General features: G+C 42.2%; 1 protein-coding gene across 3 annotated transcripts; it reads left to right on the plus strand.

Moving 5' to 3' along the window:
- The first annotated feature begins 1,849 nt into the window (after nucleotides 1-1,849).
- On the plus strand, nucleotides 1,850-18,462 carry TTPA (alpha tocopherol transfer protein). 3 transcript variants are annotated; one of them, XM_077352306.1, is made up of 6 exons: nucleotides 1,850-1,996; nucleotides 2,280-2,493; nucleotides 8,616-8,769; nucleotides 10,267-10,460; nucleotides 11,691-11,801; nucleotides 13,718-18,462. In XM_077352306.1, exons 2-6 carry the CDS (start codon nucleotides 2,293-2,295, stop codon nucleotides 13,886-13,888), a joined length of 831 nt encoding a protein of 276 aa, XP_077208421.1. In that variant the 5' UTR covers nucleotides 1,850-1,996; nucleotides 2,280-2,292; the 3' UTR covers nucleotides 13,889-18,462. The 3 variants fall into 3 exon arrangements, with proteins under 3 accessions (XP_077208421.1, XP_077208422.1, XP_077208420.1); XM_077352307.1 differs by having other exon boundaries at nucleotides 1,864-1,996; nucleotides 2,283-2,493; XM_077352305.1 differs by lacking the exon at nucleotides 1,850-1,996 and having other exon boundaries at nucleotides 2,097-2,493.
- The last annotated feature ends 1,967 nt before the right edge of the window (nucleotides 18,463-20,429 follow it).

Consider the following 20,429-nt stretch of genomic DNA (forward strand, 5'->3'; position numbering starts at 1 on the left):
AATCAACAATGTAACAACAAAAATGTAAAATATGGTGAGGAATCTTTGCATATTAAGCAACATTGCTCTTCCACCTCAGAACAGGTGTCTCCCAATCAATGTGCTGGTCCTTCTCCACTCATCCATGTGCTTGGTTTTGCTACTCCCTCCCCTTCACAGTTTGAAAAAACACAAAACTAGTTGTTGAAGCAGTAGCAATTCCATCCATTTAGGTCCACCTCCTTTATAATGGCTTTGACAATCTTTACTGTGCTGTGGTTGGAGGAGGCAGGCCAGAAAAAACAGCATATCTCCTCTTACTCCATTTTCACTGCCCTACAATTTTATCTCAGCCTCTTAGTCCCACCCCTGAGCCATTTCCTTTCTACTTCTTGGCAGTTTTGCCCACTCTCCCTGCCCCCAGCTGCCTCCTGTCTTCCCTCCCTTGCATCAATAGCTCACTGGCTGAATAAGAGCTCTGGACAAGCCAGTTCTGACCCATGGGCTGCATGTTTAACATCCGTGTTTTACATCATCATGCCCCACAGATAGGAAACCATGTGAATAAAAGAAACAAACATAAATAAATATATATTGCTATATAAACTTTTTGGAAAATTGCTTCTCTGCTTTTCTGCAGTTGTTGCAAATGCCAAAACCCTGAATTAGTTAGCATCTGCAACATGTGGCTGCTTGTGCAGCAGAAATTTTGACAAGTTGCAAAGGCAGCAGAGAATTATGAGTTTGACCCCCAGGGGTTTAAGCTAAAGATGGCTAGATTGAGCACCCAGTTAAAAAAAAATTGTGAAATGCACAGCTGTGGCATAATAAGAAACATGTTACTGGCAATTTGAACTTTTTCTCAGCCTATTGTTTCCCTTAATTTCCCTTAATTCCTGAATGAGTAGCCTCTTCAGTTTAAAAAAATACTAAATATATGAGTGGAATGCAAAAGTTGCTAAATGCTTTCTTTGGTAAAAATGTTCCAGACCAACATTTTAAGAAGAAATTGAAAAACAGTATGACACACTTCCTGACATGTCCTTCTCAAGAGGATTGAACTCTAAAACCTTTAGCATTTGCATCCTTTATTTTGAGAGCCTATGTAATCCATACTCATCCTATGCAGGATAGTGAATTATCCAAAGGTATATTTCATAAAGGCAGAAGGGCTAAAAAATGCCATATGCTCAACATCACACCCTGCGGTTTCAGATTAAATATCACTAATTGTTTGGAATCTGTATTCTTGGTGCTTGGGGAGCTACAGTGAGAGGGTTTCTAGAGTTCTCACTCTGCTGGGTGTGGGCCTCCTAATGGCCACCTGCATTTTAGCCACCATATGCCACAAAACATTGGACTGGATGGGCTGATCCAACACAGCTTCTCTCATTTTTTCATATTTGTTACAGATGGAAAAAGTGGCTCCCTTTGCTACAACCATCTTGACTGGAAGTGGGATGGTGTTATTCCGATAAATGATGACCCTCAGCTGCTACTTAACTTCTGTAAAGGGAGTATTGGCTCAGGTTCACATTCCTTTCTCTAGAAAAACCTCCTTCATGCACCCAGATGCAAGATAGCTTTGCTGTGGGCGTGAGGTGGTAAAAGAAAGCTGCTTTATTCATGATCTGATGCCTTCTTTTAAAAATTATTACCATGTTGCAGAATTGAGGACTTGTTGATTTAAATATTTCTTGATATCCTACCATCAGTGTGCCAGCTGCTACCCCAAAGTAACAAGAGAACAGATGCCTGTTCCCAAGAAGGTAGGCTGATAGTAAAAGGGTGTTGGCCTAAATCCTGGAGATTCCCAGCTCACCTTTCACCCGGCAGTGGTCCTGAATATGCAGCCCCTAGTTTAAAGGCCTCCGTTCCTACCTAGGGGTCAAGTGGTGCAGTCCACAAGCAGCGATCGAGGTGTGAGGCCAACCTGACGCCCACTGAAGGTCCCTTGCGGGCTTGGCCTCGCCTTGCCCGGCGGAGGATAGCCGCCCCTTCCCCACCCACGCGTTAGGTCAGTCGCGGGACCCCCGTCCGGGGAGACGCGGGCGGAGTCGAGGCTGGCCGGGCGAAGGCAGCGGGAGGACTTGTTGACTGGCTCGCTGATCGCGTGCCAATGGGGAGGTGCGGGTCCGACTTTGTTTTGGCAGCCGGTTCGGTGGCTGGTCCGGTCGGGCCACTTGCTGCTCCGTGCGCCTGTTATGTAACGCCGCGCGAAAGTGGGGCCCGCTCTCCAGCCACACACAGCCCCCCCCCCATTTATTTTATCTATTTGGTTGCTTCTCCGGGCCCCTCAGTAGCAGCCCTGCCATGAGCCCGGAGGAGGCGCCTATCCTGCCGGGGAACCTCAACGAGCTGCCAGACGAGGCGCCCGTCGTGAGCGCCGCCGTGGCTGACCTCCGGCGCCGAGCCGAGGAGGAGCACATCCAGCCGTGGCCGCAGGCCCTCTCGGACGCCTTCCTGGTGCGCTTCTTGCGAGCTCGAGACTTCTGTGCGGACCAAGCCTGGAAGGTAAGGGGCGCGCGCGAACGCAGCGCAGGGGAGCCCGGCGCGAGCAGCTGCCCTCCGCGCCTCCACCATCCCGCCTGAAGACTGGGGCTGGCAAGAGCGGCTACGCGGCGCGCCCGCGGGCTCCTCAGCCGCCGTCCTCCGGCACGGCCCTGCAGGGAGCTCTGTGGGAAGGGAGGGGGTGGAGCGCTCGCTGCTCCCTCGGCCGGAATTTCCCCGAGGGGCTGGTCGGGAGTGCAGGGAAAGGTTGGGGCGGCTTCGCGCGGGGGAGCAGAGGGGGTGGGCGTCGAGAGCGCGGAAAGGATTCCCTCGGACGGTGGCCTTCCTGTCCTGAACTGCCTTTCCTCTGAGCCCAGAGGGCTGCGCTCGCCTAACACCCCGGAGAAATGGGTGCAGCGGAGATAAATACTGACTGGCCCAACGTGCATTGAATTGTTGCGTTTGAACCCCGGTCTCCCCAGTACTAGTTTCGCTTCACTAGTTTAGCAGCAGTTCACACACACACCCATTGTCGCTTTAAACCTTTCTGTGTAATGTATGGAACAGGTGCTGGTATGGAGATTTTTCGCTACAAGAGATGTTCACTAAGATTTTCTTTAGAGATGATACAGTAAGCATGGCAGTTACTATTTACCTGATACTTGTGCAGCTAAAAATATAGCAGTAGGACACCTACGCACCCATTCACACAGTGCTCTGGAAGTGTATCTTCAATGGGTGAAGGAATGCTGGGTGGGCCTTCGTGTTGGAATCTTCTAGCATAGGATTCATAACCACCAGGATAGCATCTAAGTTGGTTTCACAGAAGTGGGACGTTTATATTCAGAGATGGAAAGAACTCATATCCTCCTGGCTTTACCTGTCTGAAGTAGCTGAGAAGAGCTGAAGCTTCTGTGTTTCATCAAAGGTGAGATGTTTGCCATGGTTTTGCTTTGGAGCAAAATGGAGTGCGGAAAGAGAAAGTGAGTTGTTTATTACTATCTAGTCCAGGGTTCTGTGAAACCATCGGGTTTCATCATGGCCCTGGAAGGATTTCCTGAATCAGTGGAAGCTAATTATTTATTTAAAAATTGTTAAACATTTATCCCCAGTGTTGACACCCCCCCAATGGCCAATGATAGGCCTGGAAGGGGTGGGAAGGACAGGGGCCCCAGGTTGGCATGCACACAGATATGCTTCCCAACCATATTCTAAATGATTGCACCACTTTTGGTGTTACTCAAAACCTAAAGAATATTTCAGGGGTTCCTCCATGGCAAAAAGGTTAAGAAAGGCTGATCTAGTCAGTGTGAAAAACCACTTTGAAGTAGTACTATGCATGCACAATAGAAAGCAAATTGCCATTTGAAATATCCATGCATGCACATAAGATAGTTGGGAAGAACTTGTGCTGCTTACTGGAAAGTGCTTTAACATTGTGAATTTTGCAAGGTTTTCACTTTGTAAAACATAGACACTTCAACCTTTATTTATCTTTGCACTCACTATGTGTTCCTGTGTTCATTTTTAAAGCATTTCATAATACCATTGTGGGTAAATCTGACAATGGTATTGTTAGATTCAGGTAGGTTACCATGTTGGTCTGAAGCAGCAGAACAAAGTTTGAGTCCAGTGGCACCTTTGAGACCAACTAGGGTTTATTCAAGGTGTTGTTGTTTGCCATTCTGTCATGTCCGACTCTTGGCAATCCCATGGCACAGCTGTTGCCATGATGCCCAAACCTTTACCATCTTCCTCAGCCATGCATTGTTCTGATTGGTGTCCATGTTGATTGTGTCTAACCACTATGTCTAACCCAGCCATGCACACCAGAGCATGCCGGTACCAAACCCAGGTAAATAAGGAGGATTAAGGAAAGACCTGACAACCTATCTTGTAAAAAAAAAAAGCCAAGAAATCCTATAATACAGCTCAAATATCTTTTATAAACATGCAGAGTTCTTCAGATATGCACTTTATTTTTTCAGTGGTCTGATTAGCCCATTTTGGTTTTCCTTTTTGAGTTCTTAAAATCAGCATTGTTCTTTCCCCCTGCGTAGGTATTTCTCAGTGTGATATAAGACAGTGAAGAGTAAAATAAACAGATAATAAACTTAGAAACTGTCCTTAATTTATTTGAACAAATAATAAGGTGCAATGTCGATACTGTAGTCTGTGATGCTTGCTAAATCCTGTAAGGCAGGGGTAGTCAACCTCCAGATGTCCAGGGACTACAATTCCCATGAGCCCATGCCAGTGTTTGCTGGCAGGGGCTCATGTGAATTGTAGTCCATGAACATCTGGAGGACCACAGGTTGACTACCCCTGCTGTAAGGGAAACTGTGTACTGTTGACAGATCTATTAGCATCTAAGCACATTGGAACTGTTCTGTGTGAAGAATAAGGATTTAACCCTCCCTCTGTAGTTTTGCCAACTGACTCCTCCTCTCCTGCTAGGGGGAAAAGCACAAGAGGTACTCTAATAACATCATGTTTTTTTTTTAAATCTGCAATGCATCATGGTGTCAGAAGTATTAACCACCCCCCTTCTTTCATCATGACCCAAGGTAGGGCACATCTTGTGTTTTGTTGCTGAGGCTTTCCTGATCACAAGCAAACAGGAGGCTGCTTGGGGAAAGAAAGGTGGGAAATTATCTGCTCTATCACCTCTCCCATTCTGGTACCAGATCTGCTCAAGTGCTGAAATGTGTCTCCATGAGGACATCCGGTGCCCTGCTGAAATGTGTCCCCTCACAGGGTTTTTGTGAGGATATTTTAGAGGAGAGTGATGTGAGCTGCTTTGGGTCCCCATTGCAGAGAAAGGCAGGGACAAATGATTTAAATAGAGGATTTTCTCACAGCTTCTTCCCAGCAGGCTGTGAGCATGCAAAGGGAGATATATAGAAGCAAAGGGTGATTTATTGATATTTCAGGGAGGAGGAGAAGCAGGTTGCCTGCTTTACCTTAGTTTACCTCCTCCTCTTGGAAAGGCCCCTCAGAGCATGCATGCCCATTCATGCTTGCCTCAGATGCTGAACCAGTCCTGGCAGTCTGGAACTGGCAAGCATCCACTAGTTTGGAGTCAATTGCAGTAAATAATTTGGAGGGTAAAGGGAATAGGATGTTGACTGTCTTCCTTGCTATTTTTTTTTAACCATGAAGTCCTCGGCAAAGATCCTCAGCTTGCCTGTGTGAACATCTCCCAGTATGATATAAAAGTTCCAGTTGCACCATATTAGCATTAATGCCTAGATAGGAGCTCAGTTACTTAGATGTACTGAAGGACTGTGTTTCTGTGGCAGAATTGCCATATGTGTGCATTTGTGTCAGCTTGAGGTATCATAACCCTGAATAAAGATGGAGCTCTGAATTGTTAGAAGTTCCCATACAGCACTTCCCATGTCAGGTTTTAGTGGAATATCCATTTATTGAATCAAATAAAGGGCTAAACCTAATGTTGCTAAAACTTGACATTTATTTTACACATTCTGACACATGGATCTAAATAATGTAATACATTAAAGGTTGAAACCAATGTTGATTTTTTCTGCCAGAATAAACAATTTCCACCAACTTCTTTGGAGACCTGATCATTGCCCATTTCCGTGTCCTGCCGTAGCCCACTAAATGCCGCAAAATATGGCTCCCAGGGAATAGATCCTCAGGAACAATGTGGATGGTCTGCAGTGGGAAGAGAGAATTGGCAAAAACTGTCTCCATTCCTGCAAGCAACAAACAGCATTTAGAGTTAACCTTTGGACTCCAGCCTAAGTCCTTAATGGAATAGCAATACGATTATGGGTATTAGCATTCTTTAACACTGAAGCTGTGACAGGAAAATGTGTTCTTATTAGTACCTTGAGTAGCTCTTATCTGAGCATTTGAGAATTTGGCATATTTGTGGTATGTTTTCCTAGCGGCCCATATAAGAACACAGTTTAGAAACAACAGAAGTCCTTTTCAGAAGAAGAGAAAGTGTATATTCAGTTTTCCAGAGCTGTCTCTAACCCCTTAGCAATTAAAATGTGAACTCAGAGCAATTCAATCAGTAGTTGGGAACATGTGCAGGTTGTGTTATAACTCCATTACTGACCTTCTTTCAGCAGTGATAGGGTAATGATATAGCACTCTGCTTTTTGGGGGGGAGGGAAATGTCATCTCATTCTTTTTTGGAAAATAGAGAGTTTCTTAATCCCAGCAGCAAGAAACTGAGTACTTCTTGTACATTGATGATTTAGGTTACACCCACTGTTACAACAGTGAGATCTGATCTATTGGTTACTCGTGACTCTCCGATAACATACATATTTTCAAAATTAAGAGAACAGAACACTGTTTTGTTTTGTTGTTATATAATCAGCAGATAGCTAACTTTGATGTATTTATTTATTATTTAAATTTATTGCCTGCCTTTCCCCGAAGGCTTGTGGCGGGTTACAACATCTGGATTAAACCCCAATAAAACCCCATAAACAGACATAAAATACTAATACAGTTCAAAGTCCCATGATGATAAGATGCTGCGACACAAAACTCATCCCAGTTCTAACAATCCCAATAATGCATTCCGGAGGGGATGGGTGAGCAGAAGGCAGTGATGGAAATCACTACCGCCACTCCTATTGGGGGGGGCATGATCTTCCTTGCTGTTATTTGGTAAGAGTCTGAAATACCTTAAGCCAGGGATTCCCAACCAGGGTTATGCAGACCCACAGGGATCCATGGGAGGTCTGGAGGGGGTCTGTGGCTTTTCTCCTCCTGCCTACATGGTCTTGACCACAAACTAGGGAACTGACCCCTTTCATTGTTCCTCCTTCCACGTCTGAGTGAGTTCTCTTGTGGTTTCTGTACCTTGGAGGGAGAAGAGTCTGCACACCGACTCCTGCCTTAAACCACCTACTCTCTTTCCGTCCCCTACTTCTTGAACCTGCCTGTTAATATTAGTGGTGATATCATTTCTGGTGACATCACTTTCTTTATGTTTTGGAGGGGGTGGCAGGCAGTTGACCACTTCTGGGGCTCCTTGAAGCCTGAAAAATTATTTCAGGGCTCCTCCATGATCAAAAGGTTGAAAAAGGCTGCCTTAAACATTAATTTTTTTCTGCAAGATTACATCCATTTTGCCATGACCTGGATAGTCTAGGCCAGTAGTCTCCAACCTTTTTATCACTGGGGACCAGTCAACGCTTGACAATTTTACTGAGGCCGGGGGTGGGGTAGTCTTTTGCTTAGGGACGTCACCGCTGCTGCCTGAGCCCCTGCTCCGCTTGCTTTCCCACTGGTGCTCCTGACTTCCCACTGCCGGCTGGGGGGTGCTGCCAGCAGCAGCTGTGCAGTGCCATGCCGAGGGGGAGCCCCAGCCATGGCGGCCGCTGGAGAGCACCAAAGATGAGCTGGCAGCAGAGTGGTAGGGCAGCCCCCGAGGCAGCAGCCGGGGAGGAGCCGCGGCCCGGTACTGACGGATCCACGGATTGGCACCGGTCCCCGGACCGGGGGTTGGGGACCACTGGCCTAGGCTAGCTGAATCTTGTCAGATCTTGGAATCTAAACAGGGCTGTCCCTAGTTTGGATGGGAGACCACCAAGGAAGTTCAGAGTTACTATGCAGAAGCAGGCAATGGCCAACCACCTCTATTAGTCTCTTACCTTGAAAACCCTACGGCATCACCATAAGTCAGCTGCAACTTGATGGCACTTTCCACTGCCAGCAAATAAATTGTGGTAGATTTTCCATTCTCCTGGGGAAAATATCTGTTTTTAATGACAATAGGTATGGTGAACAGTTTCATTTACTCTTGCAATAGGGATTTCCATCTCTACAAGCCGATTTAACCTATTAGGTCATTAAATATTATTCTATTAAATGTCATTAAATATTATTCCATTTCAGTAAAAGTATATTTAATAAATAGCCCTGTCCCATGTTCTGGTCAGGTAATACCTTTATCATCAGCATATAATATTACTGAAGTCTACATTACCTTTTCTGGAACATTGCTGCAAACTTTCTTTCCTAATTTTCGAATTTCTAACTACTGCTGTTTCGATCTTTGATTGTTTAAAATGAGCAATGAGAACAATAAGACCTGACAGACAAGGATTTTTTCATATCTGATTACTATAATACTTTGCTATTTCTTTTCCCAGTTATTGAAGAATTATAACACCTGGAGAGCTGAATGCCCAGAATTAAGTGCGGATCTACAGCCTTCCTCTGTTCTCGGTCTTCTGAATGCTGGTTACCATGCAGTTCTAAGAGAGAGGGATCCAGCAGGGAGTAAAGTTATCGTTTATAGAATTGGTAAGCAGTTTTTGTTATAGGTTGCTCTCATGGAAAGGTGTATACTTTTTGTCCAGGCTGTGGGATTCAGTGTCACTCCTATTATCTGGGGAACCGCCTATCTGAATATATCCTGAGAAGAGTGTTATGAAGAATTGGTTTTTATATGCCACTTTTGTCTACCAAAAGGAATCTCAAAGCAGCTTACAATCATTTTCCCTTTCCTCTCCTCACAGCAGATATCCTGTCAGGTAGGTGAGGCTGAGAGAGCCTTGATATTACTGCTTGGTCAGAACAGCTTTATCAGTGCTGTGATGATCCCAAGGTCACCATGCTGGCAGCTCGGTATAGTTGTTAAGAGTGCAGACTTCTAATCTGCTGAGCCTGGTTCGATTCTGCGCTCCCCCACATGCAACCAGCTGGGTGACCTTGGGGAGGAATCAAACACGGCTCACCAGATTAGAAATCGCTACTCTTAACCATTACACCAAGCCAATGCCAACTGCTTAAATGTCTCTGGCTACAAGGAAGTATGCTTGGCCTCAATCAGAGCCAGGGCTTTCTCAACCCTGGCTCCCACTTGGAATGAGCTCACAGAGGAGATCAGGGCTCTAGTAGAACTTTTGGCTATTTGATGGGAAATTATAGACAAGGAGTCAGAACTTACATTCCTCTTCTGTACTGACAGTCATAGACTTTCCAGCTGGAGTAAAGGCAAAGGCTTTTGAGAGTCACAGGTGAGGTGGCAGCAGCTGTCTGCGTAATGCTGTGGAAAAACACTATTCTCCTAGAAACAGTTCTTAAAACTTGGAAGTAGTTAGTGCTTGAAATAAGTAGTAGTTAGTGCTTGAAATAAAGGTACTTTGTTAAATCAGGCAATCCATCTGCATCAAACAAGTTGTGCTAATAGATAGAGCCAGCGTGGTGTAGTGGTTAAGAGTGGTGACTTCTAATCTGGTTTGATTCTCTGCTCCTCCACATGCTGGGTGACCTTGGGCCCATCACAGCCCTGATAGTGCTGTTCTGAGGGAGCAGTCCTGTCTGGGCTCTCTCAGCCTCACCCACTTCACAGGGTGTCTGTTGTGGGGAGAGGAAGGGAAGGCGGTTGTAAGCCACTTTGAAACTCCTTCAGTTATTGAAAAATGAGATATAAAAACAAACTCTTCTTCATAAGTGTATGATATTAGTGAGAGATGACTTGTAGAGCTTTGGGAAAGGACTGATTATAAAATTCTTAAATGGCTGACTGGCATGAAATGTTTGTTCTGACCATTTAGAATAAGTTTGTGAAAGACAAAGGAAAGTATTTAATGTTAACATGATTTTGAGATATATGAGATGGTTTTGAAGAAGTCATTGATCTTCTGAACTCCTGTTTTACTGTGCACTTTATCCTCATAGCCAGTTAACATCCCAATTAAACTAAGCATCTAGAGGTTTCCGATCATAGTTTATTTCTGTTGCCATCATTGGGAATGTGTGTTTATTTTACACATGCCTCTTCTTTTTGTTCTTCAGCAAAATGGGACCCAAAAATGTTTACAGCGTTTGATGTGTTTCGTGTAAGTCTTATTACATCAGAACTTATTGTAAGGGAGATAGACACACAACGGAATGGAGTCAAAGTCATCTTTGACCTCCAAGGATGGAGATTTGCTCATGCATTCCAGATCTCTCCAGGGGTAGCCAAGAGGATTGCTGCTGTACTCACAGTAAGTTTTGATTTTTAAAAAAGCAGAATCTGGTAAACATTTCATACACTTGCACACCTCTTTGCAGAATGAGAGAGAAGCGGATGAATCCCATGTTTTCAGTTACATTTTAATGGTTTTATTCTAGAGGGGCTTTGTCTGGAAATCAGCACAAGACAGAATAGCAGGTTGTTATTATTTTACTTAGATCTTTCTACCTCATGTTTATCCCAATTCAACAACAAAATTCTCCCACAAGTCATCCAGTGAACTTCTGTGGCGTGAGTTGGGATAGAAACCTGGGTCTCCCAGAACTGGCTGAGCAGAACCTTTTTCATTTTTCTTCAACTCCCTCCGCCCCCCCCCGCTGTCCCCCCCCCCAGTCATTTGAATGTATATTGGTAAATGTTGGCCCAGTCTTGGGAACTGAGGGGAAAGACTGAAATCCTTCTTGTGGCCTGTTTTGAATATGGCACACAAGAAGTTGATGATAAATAAAAACTAGCAAATTTAACTTTGAGGGGAAATGGTTAGGTTGGAATCAGTGTAGGAATTCTGAGGTGAACAGACAACAGGAATGAAGTAATTTTGTATACAACTAAACACCAGATAATTTGTCACAAACAAGTAAGTGTTTCTGTTCTTTAGACAGTTATTTAAATATTGAGAGAGATTTCATGGCAGTCTTTGCTTAAATGTACAAGATTAGTTTTCTTGTATCACAGACATGTAGGTAAGTTGAAAGCAGGATCATTTAAATCAGTTCCAAATTCCTTCCTTAGCCACAAATGAGGGAGCACCCCTAGGGTTTTTTTCTGGAGCTATTGCCCTCAGATTTGCTTGGGTTAGGGTAAGCTTCCTAGTTCCCTAACTCAGGATCCTTCTTGATCCTCTCCTTCAGACTGGATAGGGATCACTCCCCTTTTCTAAGAGCTATTTCCCTCAGGAATGAATGGGGATCCTTGTTTATCCTCTCACTTCTTTAGCCTTTCTTTCCAGACAACTGTCAGATCTCAACTGCTATTCCTAACTGAAAAGTTCAATTTTAATTCCCTGTCTCTCAACCAGGTTCTCTGACTAAGTGACAACATTTACCACATTGTCCATCACAGCCACATTCACTCTCATTATTGGCATCATTGATACATTACCCCTTTGAAGGCCAATTTATGTGAATGTGGCCATCAGAATTATGAGACTGTTCTTTAGCTATGCTTAATCTGTTGTCTTGTCTTGTTTTTTTCTTGGCAGGATTCCTTTCCATTAAAAGTTCGTGGCATCCACTTAATTAATGAGCCTTTATTCTTCCATCCAGTCTTTGCTCTAATTAAGCCTTTTCTTACCGAAAAAATCAAGGCACGGGTGAGTGAATGCAAATATCTAGACAAAAAAGGACACACTATGCTTTTCTAATGTCCATGGATTGGATCTGAAAGTCATTTTATTCCAGCTTAAGTCAGTCTCAAAAAACAGTGGTAGAAGTGAGGTAGCTTTTGCCAATCCAGGCTTTCCATTGGAGTCCACTGAACTTCCTGAAACACTGCCGCTGGGGAACAGGAGACCTTCAGGAACATCACAAAGTAGGATCTGTAATTGGCTAAACTATCTTTTGTCTGATGGAAAATCACTTTCAGATCCAAACCCTTACACTTTTTATTTTCATGAAGGTGGATTCAGATACAAGTTTACAATTACATTTGTATTTTTCCCTTCCTCTACATAGCTCAAGGTAATGTACATGGGTCTCACCCCTCTCTATTTTATCCTAACATATGCGTAATGCAAGAATGATGTCAGCCAGTGAATTCCATGGCTAAATGGATATTTGAACCATAGTCTTGCTGGTCATAATCGGACACACTAACAGCTCTACTATCCAGTATCATACTTAGCCTATTAGGCACCCAAGGTGGATAAATTTAAGGCTTTTAATCTTGCTGCAACACCCTAACTACTGTTTTGGAAGGTCTAGCTGTGCTCAGTGCAAGGAAAAGAAGAAAGGCTGGATTATAGAGAAAACGACTTTCAGGTTGGCAACCAATTGTTCTGAAGCAATTTTGCTTCAATCTTTGAGAAAACCAGGAAGTATAGCTAATCCTATTATGGCAAGTATGCTATTTGCTATGCTCAGACTTCCCAGTGCCCCTAGTCACTGAAGTCAGAACTGCATATTAAAAATAAAAGGAAAGATGTAGGGCAGCATGCAGAATAATGCTGGTGTTGAGGACACCCTTCAAAGGTCTTCCTCAGGTTCCACCAAAGTGGACCACCCCCTTCCTCTACACCACTGATACTATCCTGGCTAATGCCACATGAAGACATGCATTCTAGAGCGCAATATACAACTAATGGGCTAAGCTGCAATTCAAAGTCAGCCTGCCAAGGTTTTAAGGATACACAGTGGTGAAAGAAAAATGATATTTAAGGTAGATTTTTTTCATGAATAATATTTCTAGGAGCAGCTTACAAGAGATATCAGCAAAAACATCTTTAAAGAGAAACTTTCTGTAGGGAACTGTAACCAGGAAAACTAACACTGCGGGAGGAAAAGTTCTACCCTTCTCCTTTGCATTCCTGGTTGGTTTCGATTACAGGCATTCCAAAATGCGATCCTCTGTGATAACACCACCTGCAGTCCAAAGCAGTAAACTTTATTGTAACATTTCTCAGATCTCTGCCACCTCCATCCCCTTCAAGTATGTAAGACATATGAAGGTATTTGAATAGAATTATACTTTGATTCTGAACTCTTGAACAACCCCCTACTCATTTCAACCAAACTTGGAATAGTCCTTGAAGGGATGCTGGCCAGATTTAAATGTTGTAAGAAATTTCCCACAACTGCCACAAACTCTGGCACAAGAAGCTCGAATAAATTCCTTCCATTAAAAATGTAATCCATTCCATTACAGCAAAATTTCCTGTCCTGCAGGCACAACTCTCTCTTTATCTCTGAGTCAGAAAATAACATACTGTACTCAGCTAAATATTTAAAATTGTTTCACTTAAGGAGGGTTAGATTTACTTATAGGTGTTCAGGGACCACCTGATTCTAACACATGGTTCTGTGGCCATCTTATCTAGTTTTCCCTTTAAATTTAGCATGGTCTTGCCTTTTATAATAGGGCTGCTGGCAAAATGTTCTTGTGAATGTGAGTGCAGGCTTCAGTTCTCATATCAGACACTAGAGTGCTTCCATTGTATAATGTAGAAACAAAGACATTTTAATATGCAGAACATAACTGGGCAAAAACTGTAAACATTTCTTCTCATGGCAGGTCCACATGCATGGGAGTAATTACTTACAGACTCTCCAACAACACTTCCCCAGGATTCTCCCAAGTGAATATGGTGGTGAGGCAGTCTCTATGGAAGAGCTCTCCCAGGAGTGGACTGACTTCATAACAGAATCTGCAGGTTATCTTCAGAGCATTTCTCAGCATCCATAAAAGCCAACCAGTTCTGGGGGGAACACAGGAATTTGATACTAACCTAAGGATATGGGATAACTGTTGTTAATTATTCTGCATTACTGGACCTGATCTAAAGTTTAAGGTAAAATTTAAGATAAAAATGTGAATTGGCACAGATTCTATGAAAGTTGGTGAAGCAATAAAACTACAACAGTAAACTCAACAGTCAAATGTGAAACTGGTTTTGGACCAGAGTCAAATGTTTTAAGATGAGAATAATCTTACTAGAGAAGAATCTTTCTGCATTCTTATTTTAATGTGAAGAACAGTTCAAGTAAATCTATATAATGGACCTAGCAGGCATGTATATTTTCATAGAAGTCTCTAAGCAACTTGTAAAAGACTAATCACGACACCTACCCTACCAACATGTAGGCCAACACCATAAAAACTACCCATGCTGGATAAAACTAAAGGTCCATATAAGTCTCCAACAATGGCAAAAATATTCCCACTTGAAAGCTTACAAACACAGCAGGACAGAGAAAATCACTGCCTGTTGCTTGCCTTAGTACCCAGTACGTAGAATATATACAGCCTTTGATATCGAGGTTGTATTTCTCTCTCATGTTTCATTGATAAATCCATACTCCATTAAATTGTCTAATCCTTTTCAAAGCAAACTAGGCTATGGATGGCCTCGCCTTGTACACAGTACTTTTAAAAAATCTGTTTTAAACTTACTGGATCAATGAGGAGTACTGGAAAGCAATTAAACTAAAGCAATATATAGTAATTTAGTAATCAAACAATTATTGTTTCATGGTGTGGGTTTGCAAAGAACTAACAAACTGCAAAGAATATCGTGATCGGAGCTGTGCTTTTATGTTGCTAAAGATATTTTTTATACTTAATAGTTGCTGCAGGAAGTTTACCTGCACTTGAAATGATTCTCAGGAATACTGAAATGATTCTAAAGTTGGTTAGGCTTGCTTGCTTTCGGTGGGATGGTTTAGCAGTAGTGAGATCACTGTTACAGTTAAATATTTGGACTGCAAAGCTGCTAAGGCCAACTTATCAAGGGACACAATACAAGGTATATTAAAACAATGCGAGTCTGAAAGAAGAGGGCTCAGAAATAATACTGATTTTAAAAGCTGGTGATGCCTTCTCTAAACAGATGTTCTTAGACAGTATTCAGGAAATATCCAATAAGAAGCTTCCTCTGCACTGTATAACTACTCATTCCAGAACAGTCATGGGATAATCTAATGCACTGACTAAATCAGTACTTCTGAATTGTAGTTTATAGCCTGAATTGTAGTTTATAGCCTGTAGTGTGTGTTACTGTTAATCACTTCAACTGCATACATCTCAGACCTTGCACAAGGTAATAAGTCACACCCATACAACATCACAGAACATGTAATTCTGATATTTCAGTTATATTATTATAATGTCATAGATGCAGAAACACACGTTTGCAGTCAGGAGTCAGGACCATGGAGATTTGAAACTACTGTGTAATGCATGAATTTAAGAATTTTATTTAGTTTATAGGAATATCTGCAAAAATTAACATTGTTTACTATATTAGGAGACTAGAAGTTTCCATAAAATTATGAAGCTGCCTTATACTGAGTCAGGAAATTGGGCTGTCTCCCCAAGATAGTCTTTGCCAACTGATGACAACTGTCTAGAAGCTTCATGAGAACTGAAGTTGCCTGGCCCCAGGGGCCAGGGGAGGGGGCCCTTTAAAGGCCTGTTCTTAGGAATGGGCTTTGAAGCTAGTCTGTACATAAAACATGTTCTCAACCACTGTCCCCCCCCCCATTTTTTAAGCATCAGTGTTTCTGGAATTAATTCCAGACCTCTAAACCAAATTGTGGCTCTACAGACATCCACGGATTATAATAAATTGTAGTCCATGGACATCTGAAAAACCACCGTTTGACCACCCCTGCTCTAGACCAATAGGTTTGGCCTAAAAGGTACAGCCACCCACTGGACAATTTCTTTTCCATCTTCAGTTTTAAAAAGTTAATTAAAAACATATTTATTAAAACCTAAGTATAACAACCATACATGATGAAAATAAAATAAAAAGCATAATATGCCCCTCCCACACAATCTCTTCTTAATGGGAAGTTAAAAACACATGGAATTAGCCTTCCTTCTCCTCTGGTTGAAGGAGAAGATAGGCAACCACAGCAGTGACTGGAGGACAGATGGCATTCACAGACATCCTGCCTTGTTTTGAAAGAAGAGTGGAATGGCTGCTGCTGCTGCTCACTCTTCTTCCCCCCTCAAAAAAAAGCCTTTTGAAGCAGCTTGTAACTCACTGGTAGCAACTGTTCTCTTAACAAACAAATCAGCAGATTGTCCTACCTTCAAACACTTTCTGACAAGCTGAAAGCAGCAGGGGTGTCTACTTTTTGAAAGGTGGGATGGGGAGGTGAAATACGTCTTCCAAGGCCGCCCCTCATCATTCCGTGAGCATTACGGAGCGTTTGCTGCTGAAACATACCACTACTGAAAAATAATAGAGGTGTAGGATTCTCATCAACTGGTAAAGTGTTGGATCTCTTATTTTGGGGGACCAAAACAACAGAATCAAGGGGCTGTTCCAAGTGCTGTTATGCTGAACTCTAGCTTCAACATGATACCTTCCCACAGTGGCTTGCAGAACACTGGGTTGTCATTTTGTATTGAAGATGAATCAGGTGGATCACACCAATTTGTGTTTCCGTGTGTGTGTGTGTCGGGGGGGGGGGGGTTGTTTTCTTTAAATCTTACAATTGGACTGTAACATCCAGTCCCAGAGCTCAGCATCAAAATTAAATTAAATCAAGGTGGTTCATGTAAAAACAAATAAATATTCTATCTAATTTGAGAGTTAAAAAAAATAACCATACTACAAGCACTTTAGGGAATTTACAGGGTAATCCTATTTATACTTAAAATAAGTTCCATTTTACTCAGCAGGTCTCATGCCAAGATGTAGTGGTTTAAAAGTGGTGGACACTAAATTGGAGAATCAGGTTTGATTCTCCCCTCGTCTACATCCCCTCGTCGCCTTCTGGGTGAACTTGGGTATGAAATTAAACAGAACTCTGACATCTACCTGCCTCCATATAAAATTTCATAGCAGTAGCCATATTTATTTGTTGCACAAAATTATAGTAAGTATTACAGTATATTTAGAAACTGCCAAATTTGTTGTGCCATTAATGTCTGTGGACTGCAGCCTACTGGAGAATTATAGCACCCATGATAAGTATGTGTCCAGCTGCTGCTTGAAGACTGCCAACAAGGGGAGGCTCACCACCTCCTTAGGCAGCTGATTCCACTGCTGAACTACCCTGGTAGAATTTTTTGCTGATATCTAGCCAGTTATCTCTCAGCCTCCTCTTCTGCAGGCTGAACATTCCCAACTCCCTCGGTTTCCTCATAGGACTTGGTTCCCAGGCCCCAGGTAATCCTCATCACTCTCCTTTGCACCCTCTCAATTTTGCCCATGTCCTTTTTGAAGTGAGGGCCCAGAACTGCACACAGTACTTCAGGTGTGGTCTGACCAATGCACGATACAGCGGGACTATGATATTTTGTGATTTTGATGTGATGCCTCTATTGATACAGCCCAATACTGCATTTGCCTTCTTTACCACTGCATCAAATTGTCTGCTCATACTTAGCTACAGTCCACAAGTACCCCAAAATCTTGTTTACACACACTGCTACCCAGAAGTGTATATCTCATCCAGTGTTTATGCTTCCCATTTTTGTGACACAGATATAGAGCTCTGCATTTATCCTTACTGAATTCTATCTCTGTCTTCTGGGATATTCAGTATTAATCCCAATTTGGTATCATCTGCAAATTTAATTAATAATCCTTCCACCCGCTCATCCAGATCATTTATAAAAGTGTTAAAAAGTACAGACAATATCATCTTTCTTATTTTATTTATACTCTTTATACCTTCCCCACTTAAGTTGCCGTTTTGTATGTCTAACCAAATGTGCTCTGGCTCACAAAAGTTTGTCATAGTAAATTGGTGCCAGATTACAGTTTTGTTCCCATAAAGCAGTGGTCCCCAACCCGCGGGCCGCGGCCCGGTGCCGGGCCGCAAAGGCCTTGGCGCCGGGCCGTGGATCCTTCTTCCCTCCCCCCCGAAGCGAGAAGCTTGCCAGGCTGCGAGCAAATCGGCCGCCAAAGCGGCCGATTAGCTCACGACCCGGCAAGCTTCTCGCTTCGGGAGGGGAGGGAAGAGAAGCTTGCCAAGCCGCAAGTTAATCGGCCGCTTTAGTGGCGGATTTGCTCACGGCCCGGAGGCCCCGGGCCGCCCTCTCCCTGGACTGCGGAGAAGCAGTCCGCAGCGAGCGTAAGCTTGCGGACCGTTGCCATAAAGTATTGAAGCTCCCCTTTTAAATATCTTACTATTTTATAATTATTGTGCTGCTATTTTTTTGAGAATGACTTTTAGTTAATGGGACATTTGACATATTAATTTATTACTGTAGTTGTTTACATTAAAATAGAAAATTCATAGCTGGGTGTATCATTTCTCAAATGAGCAAACTTGATGGCTTTACAGATGTATAGGAAACAGTCATTTTATTGATGAGATGTATAGTTTTCATATGTTTACTTAATTTTCTATAGAGCAACCTAAGACCCCCCATACTTAGACTGAACACCATGATCTGCTGAGATGGAAACAGATGCTATTTAGAAATGAAAATGTATTTTTTCTCTTTTACTTTACCAGCTGTGCCTTTTAAAAAACAAGTTGTCGTTAAGCCTGTTATTGTACTAAATTTTACAATTTTGTACATTTTACTATTCAAAGGAAATTAAAAATTCTAAATAAATCAAATAGTCACGGTTTGCATTTTTTTAAACAAAATAATAAATAATGACCATTGTTAATTAAAACATTTCATCAAGCAGTCAACATCTGAGGACAACCAATATTTCTCAAGAATGTCATTTTATTTGATAAGGAATAACATTACAAGCTGTCTACCAGATGGTGCTTTTGAAAGGAGTTTAATTCTGATACGAGACAGTACATCTGAAAATGATACCTTTATACTGAGATGAAGAAATGATGCCAAATATACATAGTTGCCTGTTTTCCCTAGTAGTCATTCATTGTGACCAGAATTGTATCCACATAAAGAACTGGGAATTGATTCTATTTGCAAGCCAGATATCAATTGCAAAATTTTACAAACTGTCATTAAACTATGGCTTTGTGTCATATATAAATACGTGTACATTATAAAGAAATTGGAATTAGATATAGTTGTAATAGAAACATTAAACTACTCCAACTTTTGTGATAGATTCAAATGCAGCTGCAGGAATTCCCTCTTCAATATATCAATCAAAAACTGGACCATATTATCTGATTTTTGTTGAATGTCTCTAATCCAGTCTTTTGGTATTGTCCGTAGAGGACAGGAAGACCTGGAGAATCATTGTCCATGGGGTCGCGATGGGTCGGACACGAGTTCACAACTAACAACAACAATTCAGTCTAAAACTTCCAAACCTCTTTCAGTCTCCTGCTTCAACTCTTGAGGCCCTAAATGTATCTGAAAAGTAACTGAGTTATTTTAACTGCAACTGCTATTTTAGCCCACTTTTAAAAGCAAGGAGTGTTTTTCAGTCAATCTTCCCATTAAAATGATTGATGAGACTGACTGGAAAAAAAAACACTTTGCTTAATAAAGTGGTTTAATTCCCATAGAAACATAATATAGTCAGTGGCTGGAGAAAAGTTCAACAATGGGGGAGGGGGAAATATAACTCCCGAAGTCTTGAAATTTGTTTTTTATTAAGTGTGGGTTTGAGAGACACTGGCAGGTTCTTCAAAACATCTCTTTATTAAACTCCAACAAAAAAAAAACACCAAACAGAGACACTCAATGCTCTTAAATACAATTTGGGCTACCTGCTGATACCTGATTAGTTCTAACTGGGGCCCTGTGTTTGGACAATAATAGATGCAAATGATTGGTTGGTTGAATTACAATCCCTGCACATTGAACACTTGCTAACATAGACTATTGTTTACATACACCAGAGTTTATCTGGGATCATACCAGTGGAATCTGCTTCTGTGCACTCTTACAGTCTTGAAAAATCTCAACTACAAACAAGTATATTCCTAATCCTCAGCATACCCATTGTTCCGGAGGTATTTCAAAAAGACACACCTCTCCCTGTTACGTTATTGGTACCAAGTCTCATCTCCCATTCTTGCACTTCTATGGGTCCTTGTTGAATGTTCACTGAAAGGCAAGTCCTTTTTGCTTTCACAGACCTTATTTCCAAGCGGGCATGTTTTGGATGAATTCCGTTTTCTTGGACTATTACCCCTTCACTCACAAAGTACAGACACGTGCTCACAGTCACTTTTTCAAGTGAATTATAAGATCTGCCATAGTTAGGTTAACGGTTTATAAGTTATGCATACCGCTCTGTATAGATCTGGATGGTTTCCCCCTGTAGTTTATAAACCAACACAATAAAAAACAACAATAATAATGAGTTTAGGGTTGCTTT

The sequence above is a fragment of the Paroedura picta genome, chromosome 9 (genome assembly GCF_049243985.1).
Source record: "Paroedura picta isolate Pp20150507F chromosome 9, Ppicta_v3.0, whole genome shotgun sequence".
Taxonomy (NCBI): Eukaryota; Metazoa; Chordata; class Lepidosauria; order Squamata; family Gekkonidae; genus Paroedura; species Paroedura picta.

Excerpts from the sequence above, each read along its gene's own strand:
- TTPA (XM_077352306.1), top strand. The coding sequence starts at position 2,293 with ATGAGCCCGGAGGAGGCGCCTATCCTGCCGGGGAACCTCAACGAGCTG. Across the intron at positions 8,770-10,266 it reads AGTTATCGTTTATAGAATTG|CAAAATGGGACCCAAAAATG; the intron begins GTAAGCAGTTTT and ends TTTGTTCTTCAG. Across the intron at positions 11,802-13,717 it reads CCGAAAAAATCAAGGCACGG|GTCCACATGCATGGGAGTAA; the intron begins GTGAGTGAATGC and ends TTCTCATGGCAG.